A 23,371-nucleotide genomic window follows, 5' to 3' on the forward strand; every position below is an offset into this window, starting at 1 on the left:
TTACCTTGATTTGCACTTTACTCACACCAATCTTTATATTTGTTTTCGTTTTTTCTTTATTTTTTGAGGTAATAATATACATTGCCTCCATAGCTACAATGACAACTATTAATTTCACTTCGCTATTGTTCTTCGACATATTTGTTTTTCTATTTTGAAATCGCGTAAATACATCGTATGCATTATTTACACACAGCGATTTGTCTTTCACGACAAATGTTCCATACATGGCAAGAATCACGTAATATGGCGTAAGTGTCTACCCGACTAATCGTGTGTAAACGTATCTTAAATGAGAAAGTTAGCAGCTGCACAGCAGAGTAAATATGAAAAAGTCTCTCTTATCTTAAATTGATTAGTGTTACAAAGAAATTATAAAAGTTATAGCTACAAACTATAATAACATAAGTCCAAACTAAGTGAATTTTTTTCTTGGTATGAATTTGTTCCGTTTAGACACCATTGGTGGTTGTAGGAAACTTGGTATGGTGTTCCCTACTAGACCATGACTTTTTCAAAATGGTAATATATTGCCAAAAGGTTTCGAAAAAGATATCTCATCCACATATATATATATATATATATATATATATATATGATCAAAAATCGCAGTAAAATAAACTTTTTAAATGCGTGTCTTACATATTGCCACATAAAAAATCACATTACGTTGGCATTATTTAGTTTTAAGCCACGTATTTTTAAATTCTGGTTTTTCATTGGCTGTTTATGATCACGTGATGTAAAATCAATGTCTATCTTACCATCTAGCCGTACAAATGTTCTTGTTATTTTACGAGAATATTTTCTAAAATGCTAATCAAGTATTACGCATGTTTGTTTTATAGTTAATCGTATAAATTATTAAATTTATAAAATTCGAAAAAAATTCGCTGAAGAACAAGTTGTTTTGATTTCAAACCAAATTTCTAATCGTGCAATGGTAAGAATGTTTTGACTTGATGCTAAAATGCTTCATTCCGACTGAGCAAAACCAACATTGTGACATGTATGACGTCATTTCCTTTTATGTTATCGTAACGTTCATAATGAATAGCTTACATATTTAAACAGCGAAGGCAATGGACCTCCAAGGTGATAAAATGCTCACAATCTTAATTTGTTCTAAATACAAATTACACGAGCTGAAGCTCATTACTTATACAGGAAATGAATAAATCAAAACGCAGACAATTGCCTAATTTATAACAAATTTTTAGTATAATGGTGTTGATTTTCTGTAATTCAAATGCATCAATGTCCAGAAATATCTAGTGATGAACTCGAACAAGATGCCATATTTAGGGTTAACAATGCAGAATTAGCAACTAGTGCGTAATTACACAAAAAAAACTAAGCATTAATTTAATGTGAGAATTATTTTTTTCAAAATAGTTTACACCATATGTGTATTGAGGCCCAACACACACAACGCGCGGGCGGATATTAGCGGGATTAATTGTCCCTTCCACGACATCTGTCTAATTGAGAGGTTGCGTACAAGCCACCGGATTAGCAAAACAGCATAAAATGCAAGTCGTACCGTCCGGAAGAGTCACACAAACACTTCAGCCGAGAGCAACACACAGACTGAAAGAAATTATTCGAACGATGAAATTACTGTCCGCCATAGTATTTTTAACGTCAGTTGGTACAGGTAAGCTTCAACTTTTCAATTTTGAATCTAAATTTATGTTTTCAAGCAAGGTCAGATATGATTGCGTGCTGTTTTAACATCGCGTGATTGAGATTTTCCCTTCTATTGCCTGACTCTTGCGCAGAAAAGTATCCATTAGTTTTGCATTTCCTTTACAGCAATTGAAGATAGGTTACTCATGAGATTGCTGAACAGCAATCTATGACATGCTTTTCACTTATTGATACTTTTGTGGCGAATTTTTTACATATAGTCAATAAGTTTATACGAACAAAAAGCCTGCATGCAGAGAAGTCAAAAGAGTGAATTGTCAATTATACTGTTTACGGTTCGCTGAACGCTATGAAAATTTTCAAAACCTTTCAACGCTTAGCCAACCTTGTCTTAATTAGATAGGAAGATAAGTGAAAAAATAATAGATTACTGGCTAAATTGAAACACTTCGTAGCAAAACATAACATGGGCTCGAAACACTTTGAAACTAGACGAAAAAATCTCTTATTTTCTTGCACTTAAAAATGACAGTCGGTAAAAATCTTTAAAAGATTTGTGCGAATTTCCATGTGGAAGAACCATAACTATGTTTAAGTATTTAATATAATTCAATCTTTAAAGCGTAAAATAAAAGAAAAACACAAGATTTTTGGTCCTTTATGTTTTGCATCATGCGCAAGTTTAGATTTCAGACAAGATTTAACTCTTTCCTGAAGATAATTTTTTTAAAATAAGAGATCGGATGGGCTAGAGATCTCCTTCCTGAGTACTACAAATTCTTGTCACTATAATTAAATAGTCAAATACGTTTTGGTTTTATCTTCTAAAAAAGAAAATTGCAGTGGGAATCATATGATATGCAATAAATAAATTGTTAGCTATTTCCCACTTCATGTCTCAAACAAAGATTTTATCGAAAAACGCAACATTTACAATTCGACTAATCCCCACTTCAGCGTGAACGAAGTGTTTGTTGAAACGTGTTTTGTTGTAAAAAGTTCAACTAATCACTCACAGAGACTGTTCAGTTTAAAAAATAAAACTTCATTCACATAAAATTATATACTGGCAAAATTCGAAAAATTAATTTTCTCGAAAGGTCTCTGGTGTCCGGTGCAGACTACAAATAAAGCTGTGTAAATAGATCATCAACGTCTATCATACAAAAAGAGACATGCATGTAAATGCAGAAAACAAGAATGTTTCATAGAATTCAAAGCTGCTGTTCGAACTGTTTCTACCTAAACTAGCTGACCCACAAGCCTGCTCGGACTGTGTTAATCTATGAGGCTATATTTTGTCATACTACACAATCTCACCACTATATTAATTGATTTAAAAATCTAATTCATAAAAGAACCGGTTCTAAGTGGATGAGCACATGGATGCCCCTAATTTCGAAATAAACTGCTTCTTTAACACAAAATATACAAGTGAATGAAGCATAAAGACAAGTTTTGCAGTGTCGCGAAAAGTGGCGTTCATTAGTCCGAGGGAAAAATATGAGCAAATTTTCTAGAATGTTTCTTAAAATAATGGAATTAAAACTTAAAATATTGACAATTTATTACATAAATGGGCTGATGAATAGATAAAATAATTAACAAATTTTTTCAGACTTTCACACAATTTAAAGAATGGAAAATTTCCCATTGTTTGTATTTTGCAGAAAATTCTCTAAGCTTCGTGTGTGTTTTTTTACTCCTTATGAGTTTATCTTAATCTCATAAGAATCAATCTTAACTGAAATAGCACTCGTCTTCCTAAACAGAATATTTCACATATCTAGCTGAGTAGAAATACTGCTTTAAAGATCATAAAGTAAAGGCACAATGTGATAACAAATTTAGTTGTTAGTTGTTTCTTTGTTGAGATATTTTATGAATTTCTATAAAGTCTGGTGATTTTTGAAACAAGACACCTATAAAGTTAAGAAATACATCGAATGCCTTTGTAACAATGACACTGTTCAGCCATAATTCTATTAGTTGCGTTCTTCCACGATAAACAGATTATTTGATTGATGATAAACAAATAAAATGAACTACATCAATTTGTGCAACTTCTTGAAGCTGCGTATAGTTTGTGTAATATCATCAATAAAATTATACCCTTGTATGAGCCGCGTCTACGTCAACTTCACAGTCAGTAAACTACTAAGAAGATTTCACAACTTCATTTGACTAATTTCCGTTATTTCGATAGAAAATTGTAACAAAAGTCGTTTTATCGGTTTATTCAGAATCAAGTTAAAATAAAGCTACTTTTTTACACTTAGTATACTGATTATTTGCTCAAACTAGACATGATTTATTGGTTTATTTATGGTTGTCATGTATGCGAGACAGCTAGCGTCCATCGAAGGTGTATAAACTGCAACTATACATCGTATGTAATGTACATATTCTACCTACAGCTAGAGCTTGTGTCTGAAACATGAAAATAAGAAACAAAAATGAAACACGCGGAGACACAATAGTTGTCCTTACGAACAAGAAAAAGCCTGCTCAGTTTCTATGTAAAGAATCTTTAATCTTGTGTCTTGACCCAATCCTTAACCATTTTTTTTGTCCTACTGTTTAATCCATTCGGGACCACGTGATTGAATGTTAAGCCATCAAGCCTCAACCTACATAAATGAGCTTGTACACTAGCTTTCAACCATGATCTAAATACGTGATTCTCTCATTAATTGGAGTGGTCACTGCATGATTTCCTTCAGTGCAGACATGCTCTTGTCATTATTAGCAACTTTAGCTTGGCTTATATTTCATTCATATGGATTAGCGTCTACAAGCTGCTGAACACTGTTCAACACTATGCTTATGACAAAATAATAATATATAAGTAACGTATAATACATGGAGTTGTAATATATTTATAAACATAAAAATACATCTAAGAAGATCACTTTTTAAAATCCAATTGAACATTATTCTCTTATTATCTGTATCTGCCGGTGTTAACTAAGTGGAAATACTCTCATGCAGCCCGACTAGTCGGTTGGGATTAACAAAGTGCTTTTGGTATAGACCACGCTGGGATTATACTGTCTAAGCATTTAGATGCATTAAAAATCATCCAAAGTTTGGATTAAAATATTTGTGCTGTTTTTTGCGAAAAAATAACGAAGTTAAATATTTTTGACTTTTTTAATAAACAAAGTCAAGCAAAATTCCTATAGTTTATTTCAAAACTTTTGAATGTAGATTTTAATGTTTTATGAATAGAATTTACTAATGCAATTCAATTATTCTACCATTATTGAAACCAAAGTCAATACGCAAGTAACAAATCAAACATAATTGAGAACAGTTTGCTTTATTTCTCAGGCCAACATGCATGATGATATTGCTAAAGGCGTTTAAGTAGGGAAAATAAATAGAAATACATATTTTCTTCAGTAATTGAAAGCAAGTGATACAGTTTCTACCTATGAATTATGATCAATCAATCATTCCTCAAGTCTATCACCTCGTTTTTAGTTTAAATAATTTTAAGACAATACGCTTAGACGAAAATATCTTAACCGATTAGCCTTTTTTATCTCATTGGGTGGTCAATATCTCTTTATGCGATATATTGGATTGGGTACTGGGTACTAGTAATTGACCAATGATATCAATGTGTTCTTGCTAAACTCAAAAGGAGATGGATTTAATACCATTTAATGTTTATTTTACAAACAGCGCGACTTCTAGTATCGACCAAACATAAACAAAAAATCGACATTATTCAAAGAGGCCGGTTGCTCAAAGCTCTGTCAAGTCTAGAAAAAAAACCTTTTCGTTGAAATTTATTTTCCAGGCGTTGTTTTGATCCCAATGAGCGAGCACCGAACCTTGTCGAAAGTTATTTCATAAACAGATCAATAAAAATAGAAGAAAAATAAAATTGTTGCAATTGAGCTTAAATTGGTAGCTAGTAGCTCATCCGTATGTTTGAAAATCCTCTTTAGTACGATAAGAGTATCTTCTTAACCAAAACATTTAAGGAGGAGGTTAAAATTCACTTCTTGAACAACACAATAAAAGCCAGAATTGTCAACGTTTTACATTACAAGAGTAAATGAAATGATAAGCAATGAACTTCCTCTGTTTTCTTCTTATCAAAAAACCCTTCGGTGACTAACAATCAAATTGATAAAAAAAACTTCTATAATTTCTTTTATAGCTGCTTCCCTTTACTGCAGATGCACAAAAGAACATTGCGATCACGACAAACTACCAACTTGTTACACAGTCAACTCGTGTTTCACAAAAACAATAAAAGGAAATATAAGTGCCGGATGTGTACATTCGAGTAACTTTGAAGTGTGGTTGTGTGATTTAAAACATGCCTCAACGACGTACAATTGCTGCAAAACAGACAATTGTAATCATGTTGGTTTGTCACCTTTACATTACTTGCCAGGTAAGCAAAGTAAAATAAAAATTCAAGTAAAAATACTATAAAGAACACGAAGAACAGGTGTTTATCTGAGGAAGGGACAACGTTCAGATATCCTTATTGGAACTGCAGACATTTCTAAATTTCCCGTTCATTTATGCATTGATAAAAATTGTCGGAAATTACATGTAAATAGTTAATGGTGAACAGCCATTTAATAACGGCCTATTTAATGATAGTTGAATACAAACACTGTCATCACGTATTTCGTAAATTTTTTCAGAAAAAGTTTGGTACAATTTGTAATTTCAATGAATTACCGTAATTCTAATGTTTTTGTATTTTTGAACTTTCACAGCCCCTAGAATCAAATTGACAAGGGTCATAAAACGCATAGTCACAGTAAATATTTTGGATTCAGATGATTTTCGATCAAAAATTGATGGTTATGTTGCTACTCTGCATACGCCAGGAGAACGAGGAAGGATATTTCAGAATCTTCCAGTAAATACCAAGGAATTTACATACGATGAACTTGCCGTTGGCAAACGTTATGTGATTGAAGTTACAGCATATCGTGAAAAATTGTCATCAAAACCATCCAACTCTGTTATTATAAAAACTAAGACGCCAGGTAACGCAAAAAACCTCGCACATTTTGTCGTTTCACTCTTTCGTGAATTATAGATAAAGCAATTCATTTCAAATTCGTGATGTTTTATTAATTTATGATTGTTTACAATTTCTTCAAAAAAAATAATTTCAATGAGTCTGATAAATGGGTAGGTATGTTGCTTGTGAAAGTACAAAGACTGGTGGGTATGTGTTGTCTACGAATTATTTACATACTCATAATGCGCATACTTTTGGCGTGTGAAAAAATTCTGCTGATTTATCAGCCACTTGAAGTTTGGATTAGATCTTACTCAGAAAGCAAGGGCGTACTGGAGGGGGAACCTTGTTAGAATTTAATGTCAAGTTTGGTAGTAGTTATTTTACCTATTAATATTAGAGAGTCTTTTGGTAAAACACCTGATCTCGGCCAGAAATATCACTATTCACTTTGACTAATACAACTTCATGTAAGAGTTTGCAATGTGTTGCAATGTATGACGAATTGTGCTGAAATTAAGTAGCAAAATAAAATATTTTTAGTTTAGAGCAAATTAAATGGGATTTTTTTCACGTATTAACATGATTATCGTTAATTATTATAGAATGTGATTACTTCAAAATTGGCGACACCACCGGAACAACAAGCAAAAAATGTAGTCATTTTGGATGTTTTAGTATTTGGAAACAAAATGCAACGAATTTACAACTTCAACAGAAAGGTTGTTGGAATGATGTGGAAGTATCAAGTTGTATAAATTTAAAAATGACAAATGTCACACATATATTCTGTCTTTGTAATAAAAGAACTTGTCAACATCCAAGTACGAGCACATGATGAAGTAAGATCATGGAAAAGTAAACTCGCATTACTTCAACACGGTTTTTTCACAAAGCAAACACAGGAGTCGTGTGCGCGAAATAGTTTTGAAAAAATCGCGTGTAAATTTGAATGATTAGAAAGAGCCGGAGTTGACACGCTATTTTGAACGTATTTAAGTTGGTTCCCACATGAAACAGAAAATATAATTAGTTATTTCAATCAAGAATGGTACAACAGGGTACAACAGGGTACATACTGTATACGCATAGTACCAGCTCATTCTGAAATGTTGCCGAAGAAAAAACTTGAATCATATCGACATACAAATAATAAAGTATGTTGCTACAAGTTTATTCAAACTTTCATGTGAGAAGCTATGTCTTTTATTCAATTTATACAAACAATTCTGATTGCATTGTGGTATTTGAGTAAGCCCAATATCTTGATAAATGTCAAAAAATCTCCCATTCATGGATTAAACTGTAAAATCTTTGAATGGCGCAACAAACTATTGACATATCAAGATAATATCATTTCTTTCGAAATTTATAAGAATTTTTGACCAAGTTCAAAATAAGTTGTGCAATTGTCATGTGTTGCTTTAAGTTCATTGTTATGTATGTAAATATGAAGTCTATAGTCAAATATTTATTAATATTAAGTTAAATATCTTGCAATAACTCAGTTGAATTATTCTTCTGCATTGTGTACTAAGAAAAATGAAATAAAAAAATGTATACTTCATATTCTCCACGCTTCATTTTACAAATTAACTTTTTAAAAGTGTACGACGTGTTCTGGAGCAGTTTTTGTATGAAAGTTCTTGAAATGCTTAAAACAGACACTATCAATCAATTTCATACTAAGATCAAAGTTAAAAAAGTCTTATAATCCAGAGCTCCAAAGTGCTTATTGGATGTGTGATATTCATTTAATGCTATAAGTCAAATCACAGAATCTAACTTTACCTATGATTACACTTCCCTGGAAAATACCCCTGCGTTGAATAAATATTCAGACAAGATGATCTTTACTGAAAGACGATGGAATTATCTTTTTTCAGAATTGTGACCAGGGATATACCGGGCGGAAAGCGTACTTTAAATATAAATATCAAAGCCCAGCAAAGTGCTTTTAAAAGAGCCATTTAACGCATAATGCATTTACAGAAATAATACACAATATACAATGAGAAAACATACAAGGTCAGCAAACTTTCCATCCGATGCTTCATGCTTTCTAAGAAAACCATTGGTCAATGATGGGATGAAATGGGACTATGTAAGTACTAAAAGATACACAATATACAATGAGAAAACATACAAGGTCAGCAAACTTTCCATCCGATGCTTCATGCTTTCTAAGAAAACCATTGGTCAATGATGGGATGAAATGGGACTATGTAAGTACTAAATGATCCCGAACTTTTTCCTCCCAATATGCAAATTCTTCAGCAAAATTACTACTACTTTCTTTAAGATATTCATTAACTTACTTTCACTGTTTTCCATTAAATGAACTTAAAAACATTTAAATTTATAGAGTAAAAAATGGGCTGTCCTGATAGTGTCAGGCTGACACAGCTGTTAGACTGCGCTAATTCATTTCTTAGAAATCACCGGAAGGATATTATGTAAATAATTTTTGGCAAGGAAGCAATTTTCGTCTCGGTAGCTATGCGTTAAAACAATCAAAACTTTTACCTAAGTGCCGGTATTTCAGTTATAACGAACTCTTACTCCACTATAGTTCACAGTCAACAATTACGTGAATTACAAAAACTAAAAAATAAAATAGATCAAATTAGCATAATACACGTTTAACGATGTTGAAACAGGGCTTATCTAGCTACCTAACGTAATGTTCAAAACATTCACTTACAAAGAATATAATGTATTTCGAAGTAGTCATGCAAATGCAGAGAACTAGATATATAGTTATCAATGCTGACTCAGATAAAGATATTGTTAGACAAGTTGAAAGGGAACGCCTTGCATATCTTTTTGGTTTCAGACTTACGACTTCGTCTTATCTGAACAAAACGTCATTTAGCTTTCTGAAATATTTCTCTATAAAACTTCCTTATTTAATGTGTGGATTAATACTGCAACGAGGAATTTCAACACATTATGGTTTGCACTACCTTGTAGCAGAAAATGTTTGAACACTAACTATCAATTCAAAAAGAATTAACACAAGGTAAAGAAAGAATCATTGCAATTTGAATGATTAAGATGGCTTTCTCGACACTTGCAATGAAGCAATATGGGCAGCCATTCCCTTTTGTAAATCTCATGTATGCTCTCGTGTAATTTAAAACTGGTGTTAGCTTATTGATTAACCTACAAAGAACCTTTACCAGATACGATACACACCTCTTTTGCACGTGGTGAAGGCGCATTCAATCTCACAATACTTGTGACACCTCAATTTGTTATTAAAGAGTTTTAAATGAGTGCAAGTTGAAGCACAAAAGTTCCATGTTTTACAAAAAGCCTCCCGTTTTTCTGGAGTCAATATTTATATAAAATATTCTAAACACATATCATTGCACGTAATTATTTACAAAGCTGGCGTTTTTGTACATTTTCCAGACTTGCTGCTGTGCAAAATTAACATGGCGCACATGTTATTAATTTGGTAATCCACGTAGTGATCCCGGAGGTGATGTTTGCACAACTCACATCAAGTATGCAGGTAACATCAACATACGACAGGCAAAGAAAAATACGACTTCATTTATGACACATTATTCACATTCCACTTTTTACATAGCAATACAGGTGAATAGTTAGACCAGAAGTCGAAGTTTAAACTTTGTACAAAGCCGCAGTGTTGCTTTATAACCTTTAGAGATGACATGTTGACAACCTTTTCGGCGAACATGCATTACATGCTATTTTTTAAATTTACGCAGCTATCATGGTTTTTCAAAAGATGTCCCAAAAAATAAATCATGCATTTCGTTGGAGCCACCACGACTTTCCGTTCGCAATATTCGAGGTTTTCCGTGTGGAGAACTGGGTATTTGAGTAGAGAAAGGACTCAATGTTGGAGATGGACTATTTGAATGTTGTAAAACGCTGGGACGATCAAAATTAAATGCGCTACCAAGATTGATTTGAGGAGAGACAGACGGAGGGGAAAAGGTTACGGGATTCATTTGAGAGGTCATAAACAATGGTCGTGTTCGGCTATTTATTAACATCTTATTTCCAGTTCCCCAAGTAACGGAAGAGTTCAGTACAGGATCGTAAGGCATGGGAAGTAATTGTACTCCATGGTTTATGTCAACAGGTCTAGAATCTAACCGTTTCGTCGTCAATGCACCCGATTTAATAATACCAGGACCGATAGGCTTAAATCCAGGATAATCTGCATTTAATCCAAGCGAGGTTTGTCTAAGAGGAGGCTGATTCACAGACGAGGAACTAGGATACTTTGGTAAAGTGATAACAGTGGTACGCGGAGGTCTGTCTAATGTGTTCTTACTGTCCAATCTGGAGGAAAAGTCATTTGTGAACAAGTTATCTTTCCTAGAAAGATTCAGATTGTTCCTTTTCATTGGTTTATGAAATCTATCGTCAGAGAAGGCATTCATAGCAAATGTTTCTTCATGCGAGTTTTGAAGAGATGAAGCAACATTATGAACTGGACTTTCCGGAGGCAGAACTGGTTCACGGAGAATTGCAGTCGTAGATATGTCGCTAATGTCTTCTGATAAATCATCATTCTCTAAAGTATCATCAGCATCCATGTCACTTCCATCAAACATTTCTTCACGTTTGAAGTCATCTCTTTCAAAAATGCTCTTTTCATTCGAAGAAAGTTGATCCAATTGGCAAGCGCCATTTAACGAGTATAGAGCAGCATGATGATGGCGCTCTCTCTCCATGTCTCTTCTTGGAAAAAAAGACTTTTCTAAACTATCATGATTTACAGTTTGCTCAAAGGAAATACCTTGCTTCACTTTATCAAATATCAGATTAGTGTTCGTTTTTCTGGGAAGACTGTTAGTCCTAATATTATCTTTCTTCGGGGCTCTGCGTTGATTCTTAACAGCTTTAGTTCCAGGAATCACTTTTTGCTGCGGTTTTCGCTTGGTTTTCTTTGCAAGTTGTTTTCGACCAGTAGTCTGCGTAGTAAGAGCGTTTGCCTCGACACAGTCCAAACGTTCTTCGGGTTTCTACGATAAATTACGAGGATAGAATGAAATTTTCTTTTGCTAAGTTCATAAAAAAATTGAAGGAAATAAAACGGAGATGACGAAATGCAAAAGGGTCAAATTTTAGACTTGGAGCCCTCACTTAAAAGTCAGAAAGACATATGCACTTCAAAAAAAATAAAAAATCAATAAACACAGAGGATGTTCGAATCATGTAATTTAAGTTTAATTTAACAAGATCACACACACTCACCTTTCCGTTGGAATGTACGTAAGAGTAATTTATCAAGATCACACTCACCTTTCCTTTGGAATGTTCAAAACACAGTGGTTTACCATACAGCACATCCAACGAGGGTCGTGAACATTTCAAACCACCTGTGATATCAGCACAGCATTCCTGAAACAGTTTCTGCCTTGAATCGTTCAATATGTCTGATGAAATATCAAAGATAAACCAAAAGTATTTTCTGTATACTTCAAAAATCCGAGGTTACAATGTTTATGAAAAAGACGACTAATTCACAAACTCCTTGGTCTTGTCTCCTAAAACTAGACTGTCGTATTTACCTATTTACAATCTAGGTAGCTCAGTAAAGTTTTTTTTAAGATGGAAACAAGCCAATTGAAAGAGCGTGAATAGGTGTCCTTTTTAAGAATACGATAAAAACAATGTGTAAATGTGTGAAATGTGTCATTTTTATAAATACGATAAAAACATTGTGTAAATGTGTGAAATTTGTCATTTTTATAAATACGATAAAAACATTGTGTAAATGTGTCATTTTTAAGAATACGATAAAAACAATGTGTAAATGTGTCATTTTTAAGAATACGATAAAAACAATGTGTAAATGTGTGAAATTTGTCATTTTTATAAATACGATTAAAACATTGTGTAAATGTGTGAAATTTGTCATTTTTATAAATACGATAAAAACATTGTGTAAATGTGTCATTTTTAAGAATACGATAAAAACAATGTGTAAATGTGTCATTTTTAAGAATACGATAAAAACAATGTGTAAATGTGTGAAATTTGTCATTTTTATAAAGACGATTAAAACATTGTGTAAATGTGTCATTTTTAAGAATACGATAAAAACAATGTGTAAATGTGTGAAATGTGTCATTTTTATAAATACGATAAAATATTGTGTAAATGTGTGAAATTTGTCATTTTTATAAATACGATAAAAACAATGTGTAAATGTGTGAAATGTGTCTTTTTTAAGAATACGATAAAAACAATGTGTAAATGTGTGAAATGTGATAAAACAATGTGTAAATGTGAAATACGATAAATGTGTAAAAAATGTGAAAATAAATGTGAAATGTGAAATGTGTGAAATTATACGATAAAAACAATGTGTAAATGTGTGAAATGTGACATTTTTAAAAATACGATGAAAACAATGTGTAAATGTGTGAAACGTGTCATTGTTATAAGCATACGATAAAAACAATGTGTAAATGTGTGAAATGTGTCATTTTTATTAGCATAGGATAAAAACAATGTGTACGTGAAATTTTTCATTTTTAAGGATACGATAAAAGCAATACTTCGTATAAGGAAGAGAACGTCGTTTACATATTCTTTTTCCCGAAATTTCGGCCGTACAACGAATATAATTCTTTTCCAATGAAAGAGGTCGTTTTCTAGATCTTAAGGAAAAACTACAATAAGAAGATAAATTTGTGCCTAGAAGTTTACTTTTCACAGTGGCTATTTACAGCCAATCAGAGAGAGTTGAAACGAAGCTAATTGAAAACAATAATTGCGTTATAATTTTCAATATCACACAAACAAATTTTCAATTAATGTAGTTAAAACTATCTCAATAAAGACCTTCGTTAAACGTTTCAAAATATTTTAAATGATTTTTTTAAAAAAAATGTTATTTTGAGTGTAAGATTTGGTTCTGCTAACATACCCAATATAAAGTTGGAGTAGATCAGGGGGGTGACACCCCATCTTTTAAAAAATAAGTGTAAAAATTCGGTTTATAAAATTATAAAGCACTAAGAAAGTCAGTCGAGCTAATATTTTAGGCTTTTATGTGAAATAAAGACACTAAAACAGTGAGTCCTATAATGTAGAATCCCCCCCCCGGCCCAAGTGTTTTGGGTGGTGAAAGCTCCTGTAAACAGTCCAACATTTCTTCTACAGACTTCATGTCAATAAATTAACCTAATATCCAGCAAATCTTTTATTACTCAAAACCATGACATAGACAACAATTTAACAAAGTCAACAAGCCATTCAGAGTAACACTATTTACATTATCAAATGAAATCAAGAGAATTACCCAATTTTTTCTCTATTTCTATCTATACATAACTACCAAACATATTTAAACATTGCGGGTAATTGAAAAAATATTGCACAAACATACAAAAACAGTTAAAACTAGTGACATCTTTCTCACTTACCTTAAAGATGAGTTATTTTCTGTAGAATCAGCGGATATAGGAGAAAGATGGCTTTTCACAGCAATAGCAAGTAACCTGTGAGCTTTGTCAGATTGCTTCTTCTCATTAAATTGTGCATCAATAGACTTTTTAATCTTGACATATTCATAATTCAAATTTTCTCGCAACTGTTTTAATTTTTCTTTATGTGATTCGCATTTGTTGACCTGGGTCCTGAAATCAGACAAACACATGGCATTATTGACTGCTAAATCCAGCATGAAATAAATATCAAGGCTTTTTTCTCAGAGAATTATTTTTATCATTTTTACCTTTTGACAGAAAATGTATTTGAAGACTTAAGATCAATGGTTTCATTAAGGAAATCATCATCGGACATTTCTTCATCAGAGCTAAATCCAACACCTTAAAGTAAAAAGTTTTTATGATTGCTATGACAATGGCTGCATTGTCTTATTCTAAATAATTATTTATTGATCTCTACACTTTGACATCAAGCTTTACACTAAAAACATGAAAAATTGCGAGCAATTATGATATCTAAGAACAATATTCAAAACTAACAGGTTTCACCATAGTCAACACAATGTCTTAGGTAAAAATGAAACATTTTGCTACCAATGAACTATAATTTCTTTAAAGATAAATCTTATTCAAAACATTGTCCTTAACCAATAAATGAATAATTATTGAGCTCTACACAATTGCCTTTTTAGAGCCAATCACAAATAAAACAAAACAAGAAGGCCAAAATTACTATGTTGTATTATATATAATACTATGTTGGGTTAAATGTGTACATAATTACTGTTGTACTGTATCATATTCTGTGTATTTTCTTAATGGTTATTGGAGAGATATTTAATTAGCTTATATTTAAATCTATCAACAGAAGTGGATTTTTATTCCACATGAAGACTATAAAATTATAAAAATGCATTGTCCAGCATGTCCTTAGTGGGGAACTATTAACTACAATTCATTTCAAATGTTAAACATGCAGCTACGCAAGTTCACATCACGAGTGTTTAAGGAACTGCCACATTGGTAATATCAATTTCTTTATTGGGAAACATATCAACCTCATTTCAAATTCAAGTAAAAAGCCATCACAACATTTCATGGCAACAGTTTTATTTTGCATCTTGTATTGATACATATTTTGCTACCTCAAGATGTCTTCTTTCTTTGGAATTTGTTTTCTGGTCTACGTTTTTAAACTGTCCGCTGGAAATGGTTTATGGTTGTTGTTGAAAGAAATTTTTCAAAGGAAATTATGAATAAAAGTATTAAATGGCTCTTTTAAAAGCACTTTGCTGGGCTTTGATATTTATATTAAGAATTCGCTTCCTGCCCGGTATATCCCTGGTTGTAATTATGAATATCTAAGTCACAATGACAGATGTTAACGTGATCCATGACATAGGTTGGCTTTATTCTACTGAAAAGTTGACTACAACTTACCATAAAAAGGAAGCAAATTTCTTGTGTTGGTGATCTTTCGTGATGTATTAATACGATTTGAAAGTGAACAATGAGATGTCATCACTTTTGCTTTCCAAAAATTTGGTGGTGAAAATTTAGTATGCTCCAAACTTTCATTGCATTTTTCTTTTCGTTTCATTGAAGAAGTACTTTTTGATGTTGAATTACAAGTTATTTGAGAAGTTTCCATTACAGAAGAGTTTAGTGAGTTTTTGCCTGTGCCTGTGTTAGATTCAGTATGTTTTTTCTTGCGGGACTTTTTTGGAACAAGTCCTAAAACCTGTAGATGACTATTGCAGTATCTGAAAAAGAAAATGGAGATCATTTATCATCATCGTTTATGTTCATCATCTTTTCGTAAACAGAAGTTTTAAACGATAATCGCAGTCTTTGAACAAACAAAATTCCTAATATTCTTTTCATATTTAAAATCACACACAGCAACAAAAAGAAGATATAGTTTAAAGTCGATACTTACATTCGTTCTTCTTTTAAAGGAATAGCGTTCGTGCAACGTTGGCCATTGTATTTGGCAACAAATTTACACTGTTTGAAAGGCGAATTTTTATCCTCTAATACATGTCGAATACAGAAAGCATAATGATTTAAACGACGCTGCATACACGTCTTCTCACTGAAGCTACAAAGTAACTTGCCGTCCACAGGCGAAGAATGAATATTTTTCCCCTGATACATCGTTGTTGGTCGTTCTATGTCAAGTGTTCCGGTCTTTGTTGAAGACGCCATTGCTATTACTCAAATTGATATTACGTGACAGTCCACGTATCATCAAAAAATTTGACTAAAAGAGTAATAAAAATACCCAATATGAAATATCAGAACTGTGAATGACTTTCGAGGGGCAACAATAAAACGCTTGTATTACATCTTACATATATCTACCGAGAAATAGCCTTCGTTCAACAGCTGGTTATTGAATGCGTGGTATATCGCGAAACGAGCGGTCAAGCCATGCATACAAATATCAAATTAGTGAGAATGTAAGACTAGCACTTTACTTACTTCGGCTTCATTTCTTCTCCTATCTTACGGTTTTCGTAATTGAATTCTTTCACAAATATTTTTCTCCGAAGAATTGATCTTTATTTTGTAGTAGAACTGCCTTGACGATAACCTGTTTAGTCGATTAGCGCGCAGCATTGTCTACAGCCTACGAGCGCTCAAGATTCACACCCGAGCACTGAACTCCCGTTTCGGGGTAAGCACGCGTAGTATTGAATGACAACAAACTACAGCCGCACAGATTCCAATTCTTCGTGAATGCATAACGTTAACACTTTCTAAATACAACATATTTAGTGCGTTTTAATGGAAGACTTCAACAGCTTATTTTGGCTTAATACCGCTAAAAATTGCGCAAAGTTTGAAGGTAAATCTGATAGTTAAATTGAGGCTAGAGCGGACATCAAGAACCGGCATTGCGAAGAGTCAACATGAATTCGCGGCACGGGGGTACTGAGGCGAGAAAGACAAAAGCATATATGCAATCTGATTGGCTGTGTTGATTATTTGCAAGTACAATGAAAGATAAAGAAGACAATTCTATTGAAAATTATTTTGGTTAAAGGGTCGTATTTTATTTTAATAATTTTATCACAGTATTTTCAAACTTATTTTTTCGCGAGTGCAAAAGGGTTTTAAATTAACGCAGAAGACTGTCCAATTTGTCCGTATATTGTTGAGCAAACATAAAGTGAGGACTACGTTATGATAAGAACCCATAGAAGATTAAAACCACGTTGATTAATAAGAGGCAAATGTATGCAAGGTAATTTCGTTGACTGTAAATAACTAAACTGAATTTCAATACTTTATACAATAAAGTTTGTAAAGCCATATAATGCTAACGTTTTTTCACTTGTTTACTTTTTCTTTTTAACATTATTTAAATTGTATGAACTACACAAACCCAAAAATCAAAAACTCAAATTCTTGCAAGTTACACTTAGATTAAGTTTCTGTTGTCAAAAATTTAATTTTAAAACATTTTGAGCCTAACGTCGGGTGTGGGGTGGGTGGTGGTGGTGGGGTTATATAGTCTGTAATGGAGGCTAGTGAACCTGGGCATATTGTTGTTGGTTCTTATAGAAAGAGTGTTCTCACTAATCAATGCTTTGCAGATTCTTTCACAAGAAACGTAGCGTTCGAATACGTTTATTGTTAAGCACATATGACTGTATTTAACATTAATGTATAAACAACTAAGAAAAAAATATATTTGGCTTACAAATGAACATGACATAATAATGAACAGTTATTTCCTTTTTAAATAAGCGACGTTTTGCATTTGAGAACACGATGCAGAATGTTGTTTGGTGCTGTTCTGTCGTAAAACCTCGTTTTGGCTGCTGGCAGCTCTGTCAGCCTTGGTACAATCATTAAATATTTCATATGGAAATCATACGCCTTAGGCATTTTGTAAAATTACAGTTCAACCAAATCTCTTGATAACTTGATTGCCTTTTCCACACAAGGTAGAAACAAGGCAGAAGATTTTTGAGATGTTTCTTTTGATTTCTGAATGTACTACACAAACGCAAATCTAATTCACTGCGATCATAAATGTTGTCAAATCTACGTTTTTCTTGTACAAATAAATATACATCATTATTCGTTTTTGCCTTTGTCGGTTTCGCGTACAATTTCCTCCTCTTCAACATTAGCACTTGCAGCAAGCAAATTCTTTTCAACATTGCCTGTTAATAAAGTCATGAAACTAAGATTTTTAATGCTTGAGCTGATGTTTGTGAGACAATCTATTAATCCAAGAATGTATAGGAAAGAAGGGAGAAGCAAAGACAGTCTCACATGACGTGAAGCTTGAAATCGAAAATGGCAAATAGAAGATTCCAACAAAAATCTGTTCAGTGGAACAATTGCCTCAGTTTCCTGCATTGGGCTGAATGATGCGTCATAGGTGTATTTCAATTACACCAAAAATCAATAAAGATCTGAACCGTCTCCCATTAAACGGGCTAGGTATAATTCCACGTTTTTCAATAGCAGAAATGGCGATATAGCGAGGCATACCTTCTACAGGATTTGCACTGGTTTCAGGTCCTTCTGGTAACGTGGTTGCGTTGATTGATGTACGACTAAATCGACTTTTGACGGGGGGAGTGGAAAGTCCTTCAATCGGTGGTGCAAAAGGACGCTTCTTTTTGGCTTCATTTAGATGATAACAATAACAACATCGAAAAGCTAAAAAAAACCCCGCAAAATTGTATTACATCACTAATAGGTGACCAGTGGAACAAACTACTTACTAGTGTACAGGAAATCTTCTTTTAAAGCCATTCCATTGTGTGAGAAACAAAGTTCACAAATTAACGCATAACGATTATTTGGTCCATCGCCAACTAGATAGTCGACAAACTAAAATGACAAATGACCATGACAAGGGGAAATGTTATAAAAATAACAAAGAATACGTTGATAATTCATTGCGAGTACCAACCCTGTCTGTAATTGTCCTTTCTTTTGGTGTTACAGGAATTGGTTTTGGTGGACCAGGAGGGGTACCTATAAATAGGTTTACATAAAGTATTTAATGAATCAACTAATCTAACTCTGGACAGAGTTACGGAGGTTTTTCTTTATTAAGTATTCCAGCCTGCAGAGTTCATTTATTTAATAAATTTATAAGTGAATTGATTAACAACCATTTCTCTATGAAAGAAACTCCTGGGGTAAAAATGCAAAATGAAAAATATATTCTTGGAGAAGCAAGAGGTAAAAGGAAGATTTTTCTACTGAAATACAACTTATCAATCAGTACAATTTACCAGGAGGCATGTTGTTTACAAAAAAATCTTTTTTCATAGCTGGACTCAAACCACGAAGTGGTGACATTACAGGAGCGTTTGGCGTCGCCGAGAACGACGGAGGTGGTTTTAAAACGGAGGAGTTGGGTGTCGATGATATCTGAGATATATTTCTATGTCTTACACCTAGAAAAAAATATAGATTTTTAAAGTGTTGAATCCCTCGTAAGGATTTTCAGCTTTTCTATAAAGCATAAGTTAACAGTTAATAGCTTCTCTTACAATGTTTTATTTCTGGAATAACTTTTTGAGAAATAAGACTTAAACCCAAGAGCCAGTTCTAAAACTATTAACAATGTATGCTAGTGAAAGGAGAAAATGCTTTTTAAAAAACGAAAGCAGAACTTTCATTATGTTAGAGAGATATACAATAAAATATCTTTCTTTTGCTACAACCATATATAGCTATTGTGTAGCTCTGTTCAAACAAATGCAAAAACATGCAATGGCAAAATCAAAATAAATCATTGGTGCTGGGTTCCAATCCCCTAACGCAACTAAAATATTTAAAAAAGTACCAAGATTTTAAGTTCGTCAAACATTAATGAGATGAAACATAAAATATCACCTGATCTTGAAGTCGCGGATGTTATTTTCCCAACTGTTTGGTTTCCTCTGTTGACTTCAGGCTAAACATAAAATAAAAACTCTTAGCTCAGACACAATACGCACTCAAGAAAGACAAAACACCGAAGAGATGTCATCACTTTTTTAAGGCTCTCATCATCTGGATTAAATTTCTCTAATATTTCTTTCGCTCTTTTATACGTTTCTTTCTCCTTCACATTTTCGATCTAAAAAAGCAGAGTAATGCCTGACGATCATTCAAACATAAATATGAGCGGGTAATAAAAACACCGAAGAGAACGACTCAAGAATCCAATTGTAGGTACAATTGTATTTGTATACAGGACACAAAACAAAAGAAGAAGTGAAGTTACAAAAGTAGTTGAAATATAAACAATATAACTGAATTCATGCTCAAGTCTTATTTTAATGGGATAAAAGTTTTACAGTAGTTAAAACGTCAATTTAATTTATTCTGTAATGTTCAGAATTCAGATCAGATATAAAATCATTTATTGCGCCGATTGATCAATAGCTGAGTTTGTATTAACCTCCTGAGCAAATCGATCTCAGCTCAATCAATTAGATCATATAATGAGAATTTGAAATCCATCATTAACACATGTTATAGGAAAAACTAAAACATTTCTTTCAAATTTATCTGTTTTGCATTATTGAACTGATCTGCTACCGAGTTCTCCCAAACGTATTCTCGGTTTGTATAAGACCTATGTAAACAAGTTAAACATATTTTATTTCTTAAATACAAACCACTTTATTTTTCTTTGATTTCAGTTCCTCAAGCTTACGTGCTATAAAGACGAAAACGCGCAATTCCGTTATCATAGCAACAGCATAGCAACATGTAATATGCCAGTGAAACAATGTTAAAATTATTTTTTCTGTCAATTTATATCGTTCTGGCCATAAAATAAGCAATTAATAAATTAATAAACAAACCATTTGATTTTTTTCTCCAACTAAACAGGAACATAAGAAACCTGCGTACACCATAAATCCTAAATTAAGAATAACGAAACAATCGTTAAGAGCAGGGTAAATCCATTTGACAAATTTAGCGATATACATTTTACAATATTGTTGATCGAGCAAAATCAATTAAAATATTTGATGTTCATATTGGCCTAACAGCTCTGACTCTACAAAACTGTCAATCAATAAGTTGATTTTGCAAGCATAACTCTCATAAACGAAAGAAGAACAAAACCAAAGGAAACGCACTTTGTGTTTTTAAAAATTTGTATCATTTTCAATAGAATATAGCAACTGGAAAGGGAGGATAAAACTTGCGTGGGGCTCAAGCTACATCAAAATTTAAGGTCTCTACTGAAATCGTCTATAGACAAAAACTCAAAAAATTCAAGATTTTTTTGTTTTAGGGGAAAAATCTTGTGCAATACAAATTGTTTTATGCAAAGAATGTTTCGGCAAAAGCGTTTTATACGAAGGCTATTTTTCTACAAGGATTTTCTTACAATGACGACTCGCAACGTTTCTTTTAGGATTTAATTTACTAATGCGAAATTTGATCGCATTCGTATTTAATAGCAAAACACCAAGTTGACACCCAATGTAATATTTAAAACTTTGCCTGCAATATAAATTTTTGTGTAATAACCAAAATACGATCTTCTGTGTTGGGATTTTCGTATTGCTTATGAGACATGAAGGACGTATATCCATAGAACAAATGAATTCGCTTCCCGAAGGCCCCTTACAACTCCATGGCCCATGGTCACCCCATAACCTCTCTCCCCCCTCCTTACAACTCCATGGTCCACGGCGACCCAATAACTTCTCTCTCCCTACTTAAAACTGCATGGCCCATGGTGACCACATAACCTCCCTTCCCCTTCTTACTACTGCATGCCTATGGCGAGCCCCATAATCTCCCTCCCCTCCTTACAACTGCATGACCCATGGCGACCCCCATAACCTCTCTCCCTCCTTATAACTGCATGACCCATGGCGACCCCCATAACCTCTCTCCCTCCTTATAACTGCCAGGCCCATGGTGACCCTATAACCTCCCCCCTGAATTAAGGCATGGGAATTGCTCATGAACTTAGGGGTAAAAAAGATGAACTTGATAACAGTCAGGTCACTGGACAAAACTAACAAATTATACAACAGACTTGAAACGATAAATAGTTTACTATTAAATAGGAATATTATTTTGAGGTGAAAATTGATTTGCATAACAGTTAGTTTTGCCAGATTTTAGTTGAAATCACTATTTTAGAATAAACTATACTTGCTTACATGAATGGAAAAGCCAATAGTGGTAAGGACCTGACAATCCTTGCTTTCCAATATTTTGGAAAATAGTAAAAATACACAACCATTGCTGTGATGATGTACATAACTATTGAATATAGCATGAGACGACCAATCAATTTTTGGTAAAATTGTTCATTTTTTTGGCATGCAGTCTCGAGTTCTTTTAGTTGCTAAAATTGAAAGAAAACATAGGAAATGGTGTTAGAAGAAGCTACAAGAAGCTAGGTTTTGCTATGTCATAATGGATGGAGATACAGAAAGACAATAAAAGTACATATGATTTAAACATTGCTAGACAAACGTTGAGAGTTTTTGTTCTAAATATTAAGTTTTATAATTTCTTACAATCAGCGTATTTGTAGCTCAGTACTTTAAACCAGGTGGCAATATTATCATTTTTATACTGAACAGATCGTTTAAGGGAGTTTTAACTCGTGCATCGCTAAAACAAAATGCTCGAAGTTTCTGCTTAATTTTTAATACCTTTTGCAACATTTCCAAAACTTCCTCTGGACGTTCTTCACGCTAAAAAAATTATTTAGAAAGAACATTCCATTTGACTAAGAACAACAGTATCATAAAAACAAGAAAAAATAAATGGGTTCGTCCAGTTGAAATCTGTCAATCTGGTTCAAACTTCAAATCTTCAATGAGTTCAATCTAGTTCATCAACTTACTCTCCATCGTTTCAAAATAGCACCCATTATTATCTACTATAACAGCATTATTCAAATCTCACGGACTAATCGCCCTATAATACAACAAAGATGATTTTTCTGCTCTTCGTTAAAAATACAATTGTACAATGACAAGAGTACAAGTTATTGGCATGTAATCTTCGCCATCTTGCTCGGTGCTGCCACTCTGTGTATGCATATTTCACCTACCAAAATTCTATTTTCTCCCTACCTCCGCCTAAGATTATTTTCCTTGTTTTCCCCTACTTTTCCCCTACACAGCAACATATCCCCCTATTATATACCTACGTCGGGTCAGACCATTGAATTTTTAGTCTGTTTTTAAAAAATGCATTCAAAAAAGGGTTAATTGAAAACTAAGAACATCTAGACGACAAAGTTAGTAATTTGGCGTAGGGAGTA

General features: G+C 33.1%; 3 protein-coding genes across 5 annotated transcripts; 1 reads left to right on the top strand and 2 right to left on the bottom strand.

The window, feature by feature from the left end:
* Positions 1-1,538: 1,538 nt before the first annotated feature.
* Positions 1,539-8,219, top strand: LOC124442943. 2 transcript variants are annotated; one of them, XM_046993463.1, is made up of 4 exons: positions 1,539-1,657; positions 5,825-6,064; positions 6,399-6,674; positions 7,258-8,219. In XM_046993463.1, exons 1-4 carry the CDS (start codon positions 1,612-1,614, stop codon positions 7,488-7,490), a joined length of 795 nt encoding a protein of 264 aa, XP_046849419.1. In that variant the 5' UTR covers positions 1,539-1,611; the 3' UTR covers positions 7,491-8,219. The 2 variants fall into 2 exon arrangements, with proteins under 2 accessions (XP_046849419.1, XP_046849427.1); XM_046993471.1 differs by having other exon boundaries at positions 6,462-6,674.
* A 1,739-nt stretch (positions 8,220-9,958) lies between these two features.
* LOC124439881 lies at positions 9,959-17,006 on the bottom strand. Of its 2 annotated transcripts, none has more exons than XM_046990168.1 (8): positions 16,582-17,006; positions 16,037-16,360; positions 15,538-15,860; positions 14,385-14,478; positions 14,074-14,286; positions 13,190-13,305; positions 11,942-12,075; positions 9,959-11,661 (listed from the first exon to the last, which is right to left on the bottom strand). In XM_046990168.1, exons 2-8 carry the CDS (start codon positions 16,303-16,305, stop codon positions 10,396-10,398), a joined length of 2,415 nt encoding a protein of 804 aa, XP_046846124.1. In that variant the 5' UTR covers positions 16,306-16,360; positions 16,582-17,006; the 3' UTR covers positions 9,959-10,395. The 2 variants fall into 2 exon arrangements, with proteins under 2 accessions (XP_046846124.1, XP_046846116.1); XM_046990160.1 differs by having other exon boundaries at positions 13,190-13,317.
* Positions 17,007-17,717: 711 nt separating this feature from the next.
* On the bottom strand, positions 17,718-23,135 carry LOC124442028 (endoplasmic reticulum junction formation protein lunapark-like). The gene is made up of 12 exons (XM_046992526.1): positions 22,949-23,135; positions 22,755-22,796; positions 22,254-22,441; positions 20,931-20,989; positions 20,742-20,782; positions 20,111-20,197; positions 19,972-20,032; positions 19,365-19,529; positions 19,037-19,101; positions 18,846-18,954; positions 18,610-18,780; positions 17,718-18,275 (listed from the first exon to the last, which is right to left on the bottom strand). Exons 1-12 carry the CDS (start codon positions 22,973-22,975, stop codon positions 18,187-18,189), a joined length of 1,104 nt encoding a protein of 367 aa, XP_046848482.1. The 5' UTR covers positions 22,976-23,135; the 3' UTR covers positions 17,718-18,186.
* Between the last annotated feature and the right edge of the window lie 236 nt (positions 23,136-23,371).

This window comes from Xenia sp. Carnegie-2017, unplaced genomic scaffold, assembly GCF_021976095.1.
Source record: "Xenia sp. Carnegie-2017 unplaced genomic scaffold, XeniaSp_v1 HiC_scaffold_1, whole genome shotgun sequence".
NCBI lineage: Eukaryota > Metazoa > Cnidaria > Anthozoa > Malacalcyonacea > Xeniidae > Xenia > Xenia sp. Carnegie-2017.

Bases quoted from the DNA above. Each gene is read 5' to 3' on its own strand.
- LOC124439881 (XM_046990160.1), bottom strand. From the start codon at position 16,305: ATGGCGTCTTCAACAAAGACCGGAACACTTGACATAGAACGACCAACA. The intron at 14,287-14,384 runs GTAAAAATGATA...GTCTGATTTCAG, and splicing joins AATACATTTTCTGTCAAAAG to GACCCAGGTCAACAAATGCG. The intron at 13,318-14,073 runs GTAAGTGAGAAA...TTCTTATTGTAG, and splicing joins GAAAATAACTCATCTTTAAG to TTTTTCCTTAAGATCTAGAA.
- LOC124442028 (XM_046992526.1), bottom strand. From the start codon at position 22,975: ATGGGTGCTATTTTGAAACGATGGAGA. The intron at 19,530-19,971 runs GTGATATTTTAT...ATTTTTTTCTAG, and splicing joins ATCCGCGACTTCAAGATCAG to GTGTAAGACATAGAAATATA. The intron at 18,955-19,036 runs GTTGGTACTCGC...TTGTCATTTTAG, and splicing joins AAAGGACAATTACAGACAGG to TTTGTCGACTATCTAGTTGG.
- LOC124442943 (XM_046993463.1), top strand. From the start codon at position 1,612: ATGAAATTACTGTCCGCCATAGTATTTTTAACGTCAGTTGGTACAG. The intron at 6,065-6,398 runs GTAAGCAAAGTA...GAACTTTCACAG, and splicing joins ACCTTTACATTACTTGCCAG to CCCCTAGAATCAAATTGACA. The intron at 6,675-7,257 runs GTAACGCAAAAA...TAATTATTATAG, and splicing joins TATAAAAACTAAGACGCCAG to AATGTGATTACTTCAAAATT.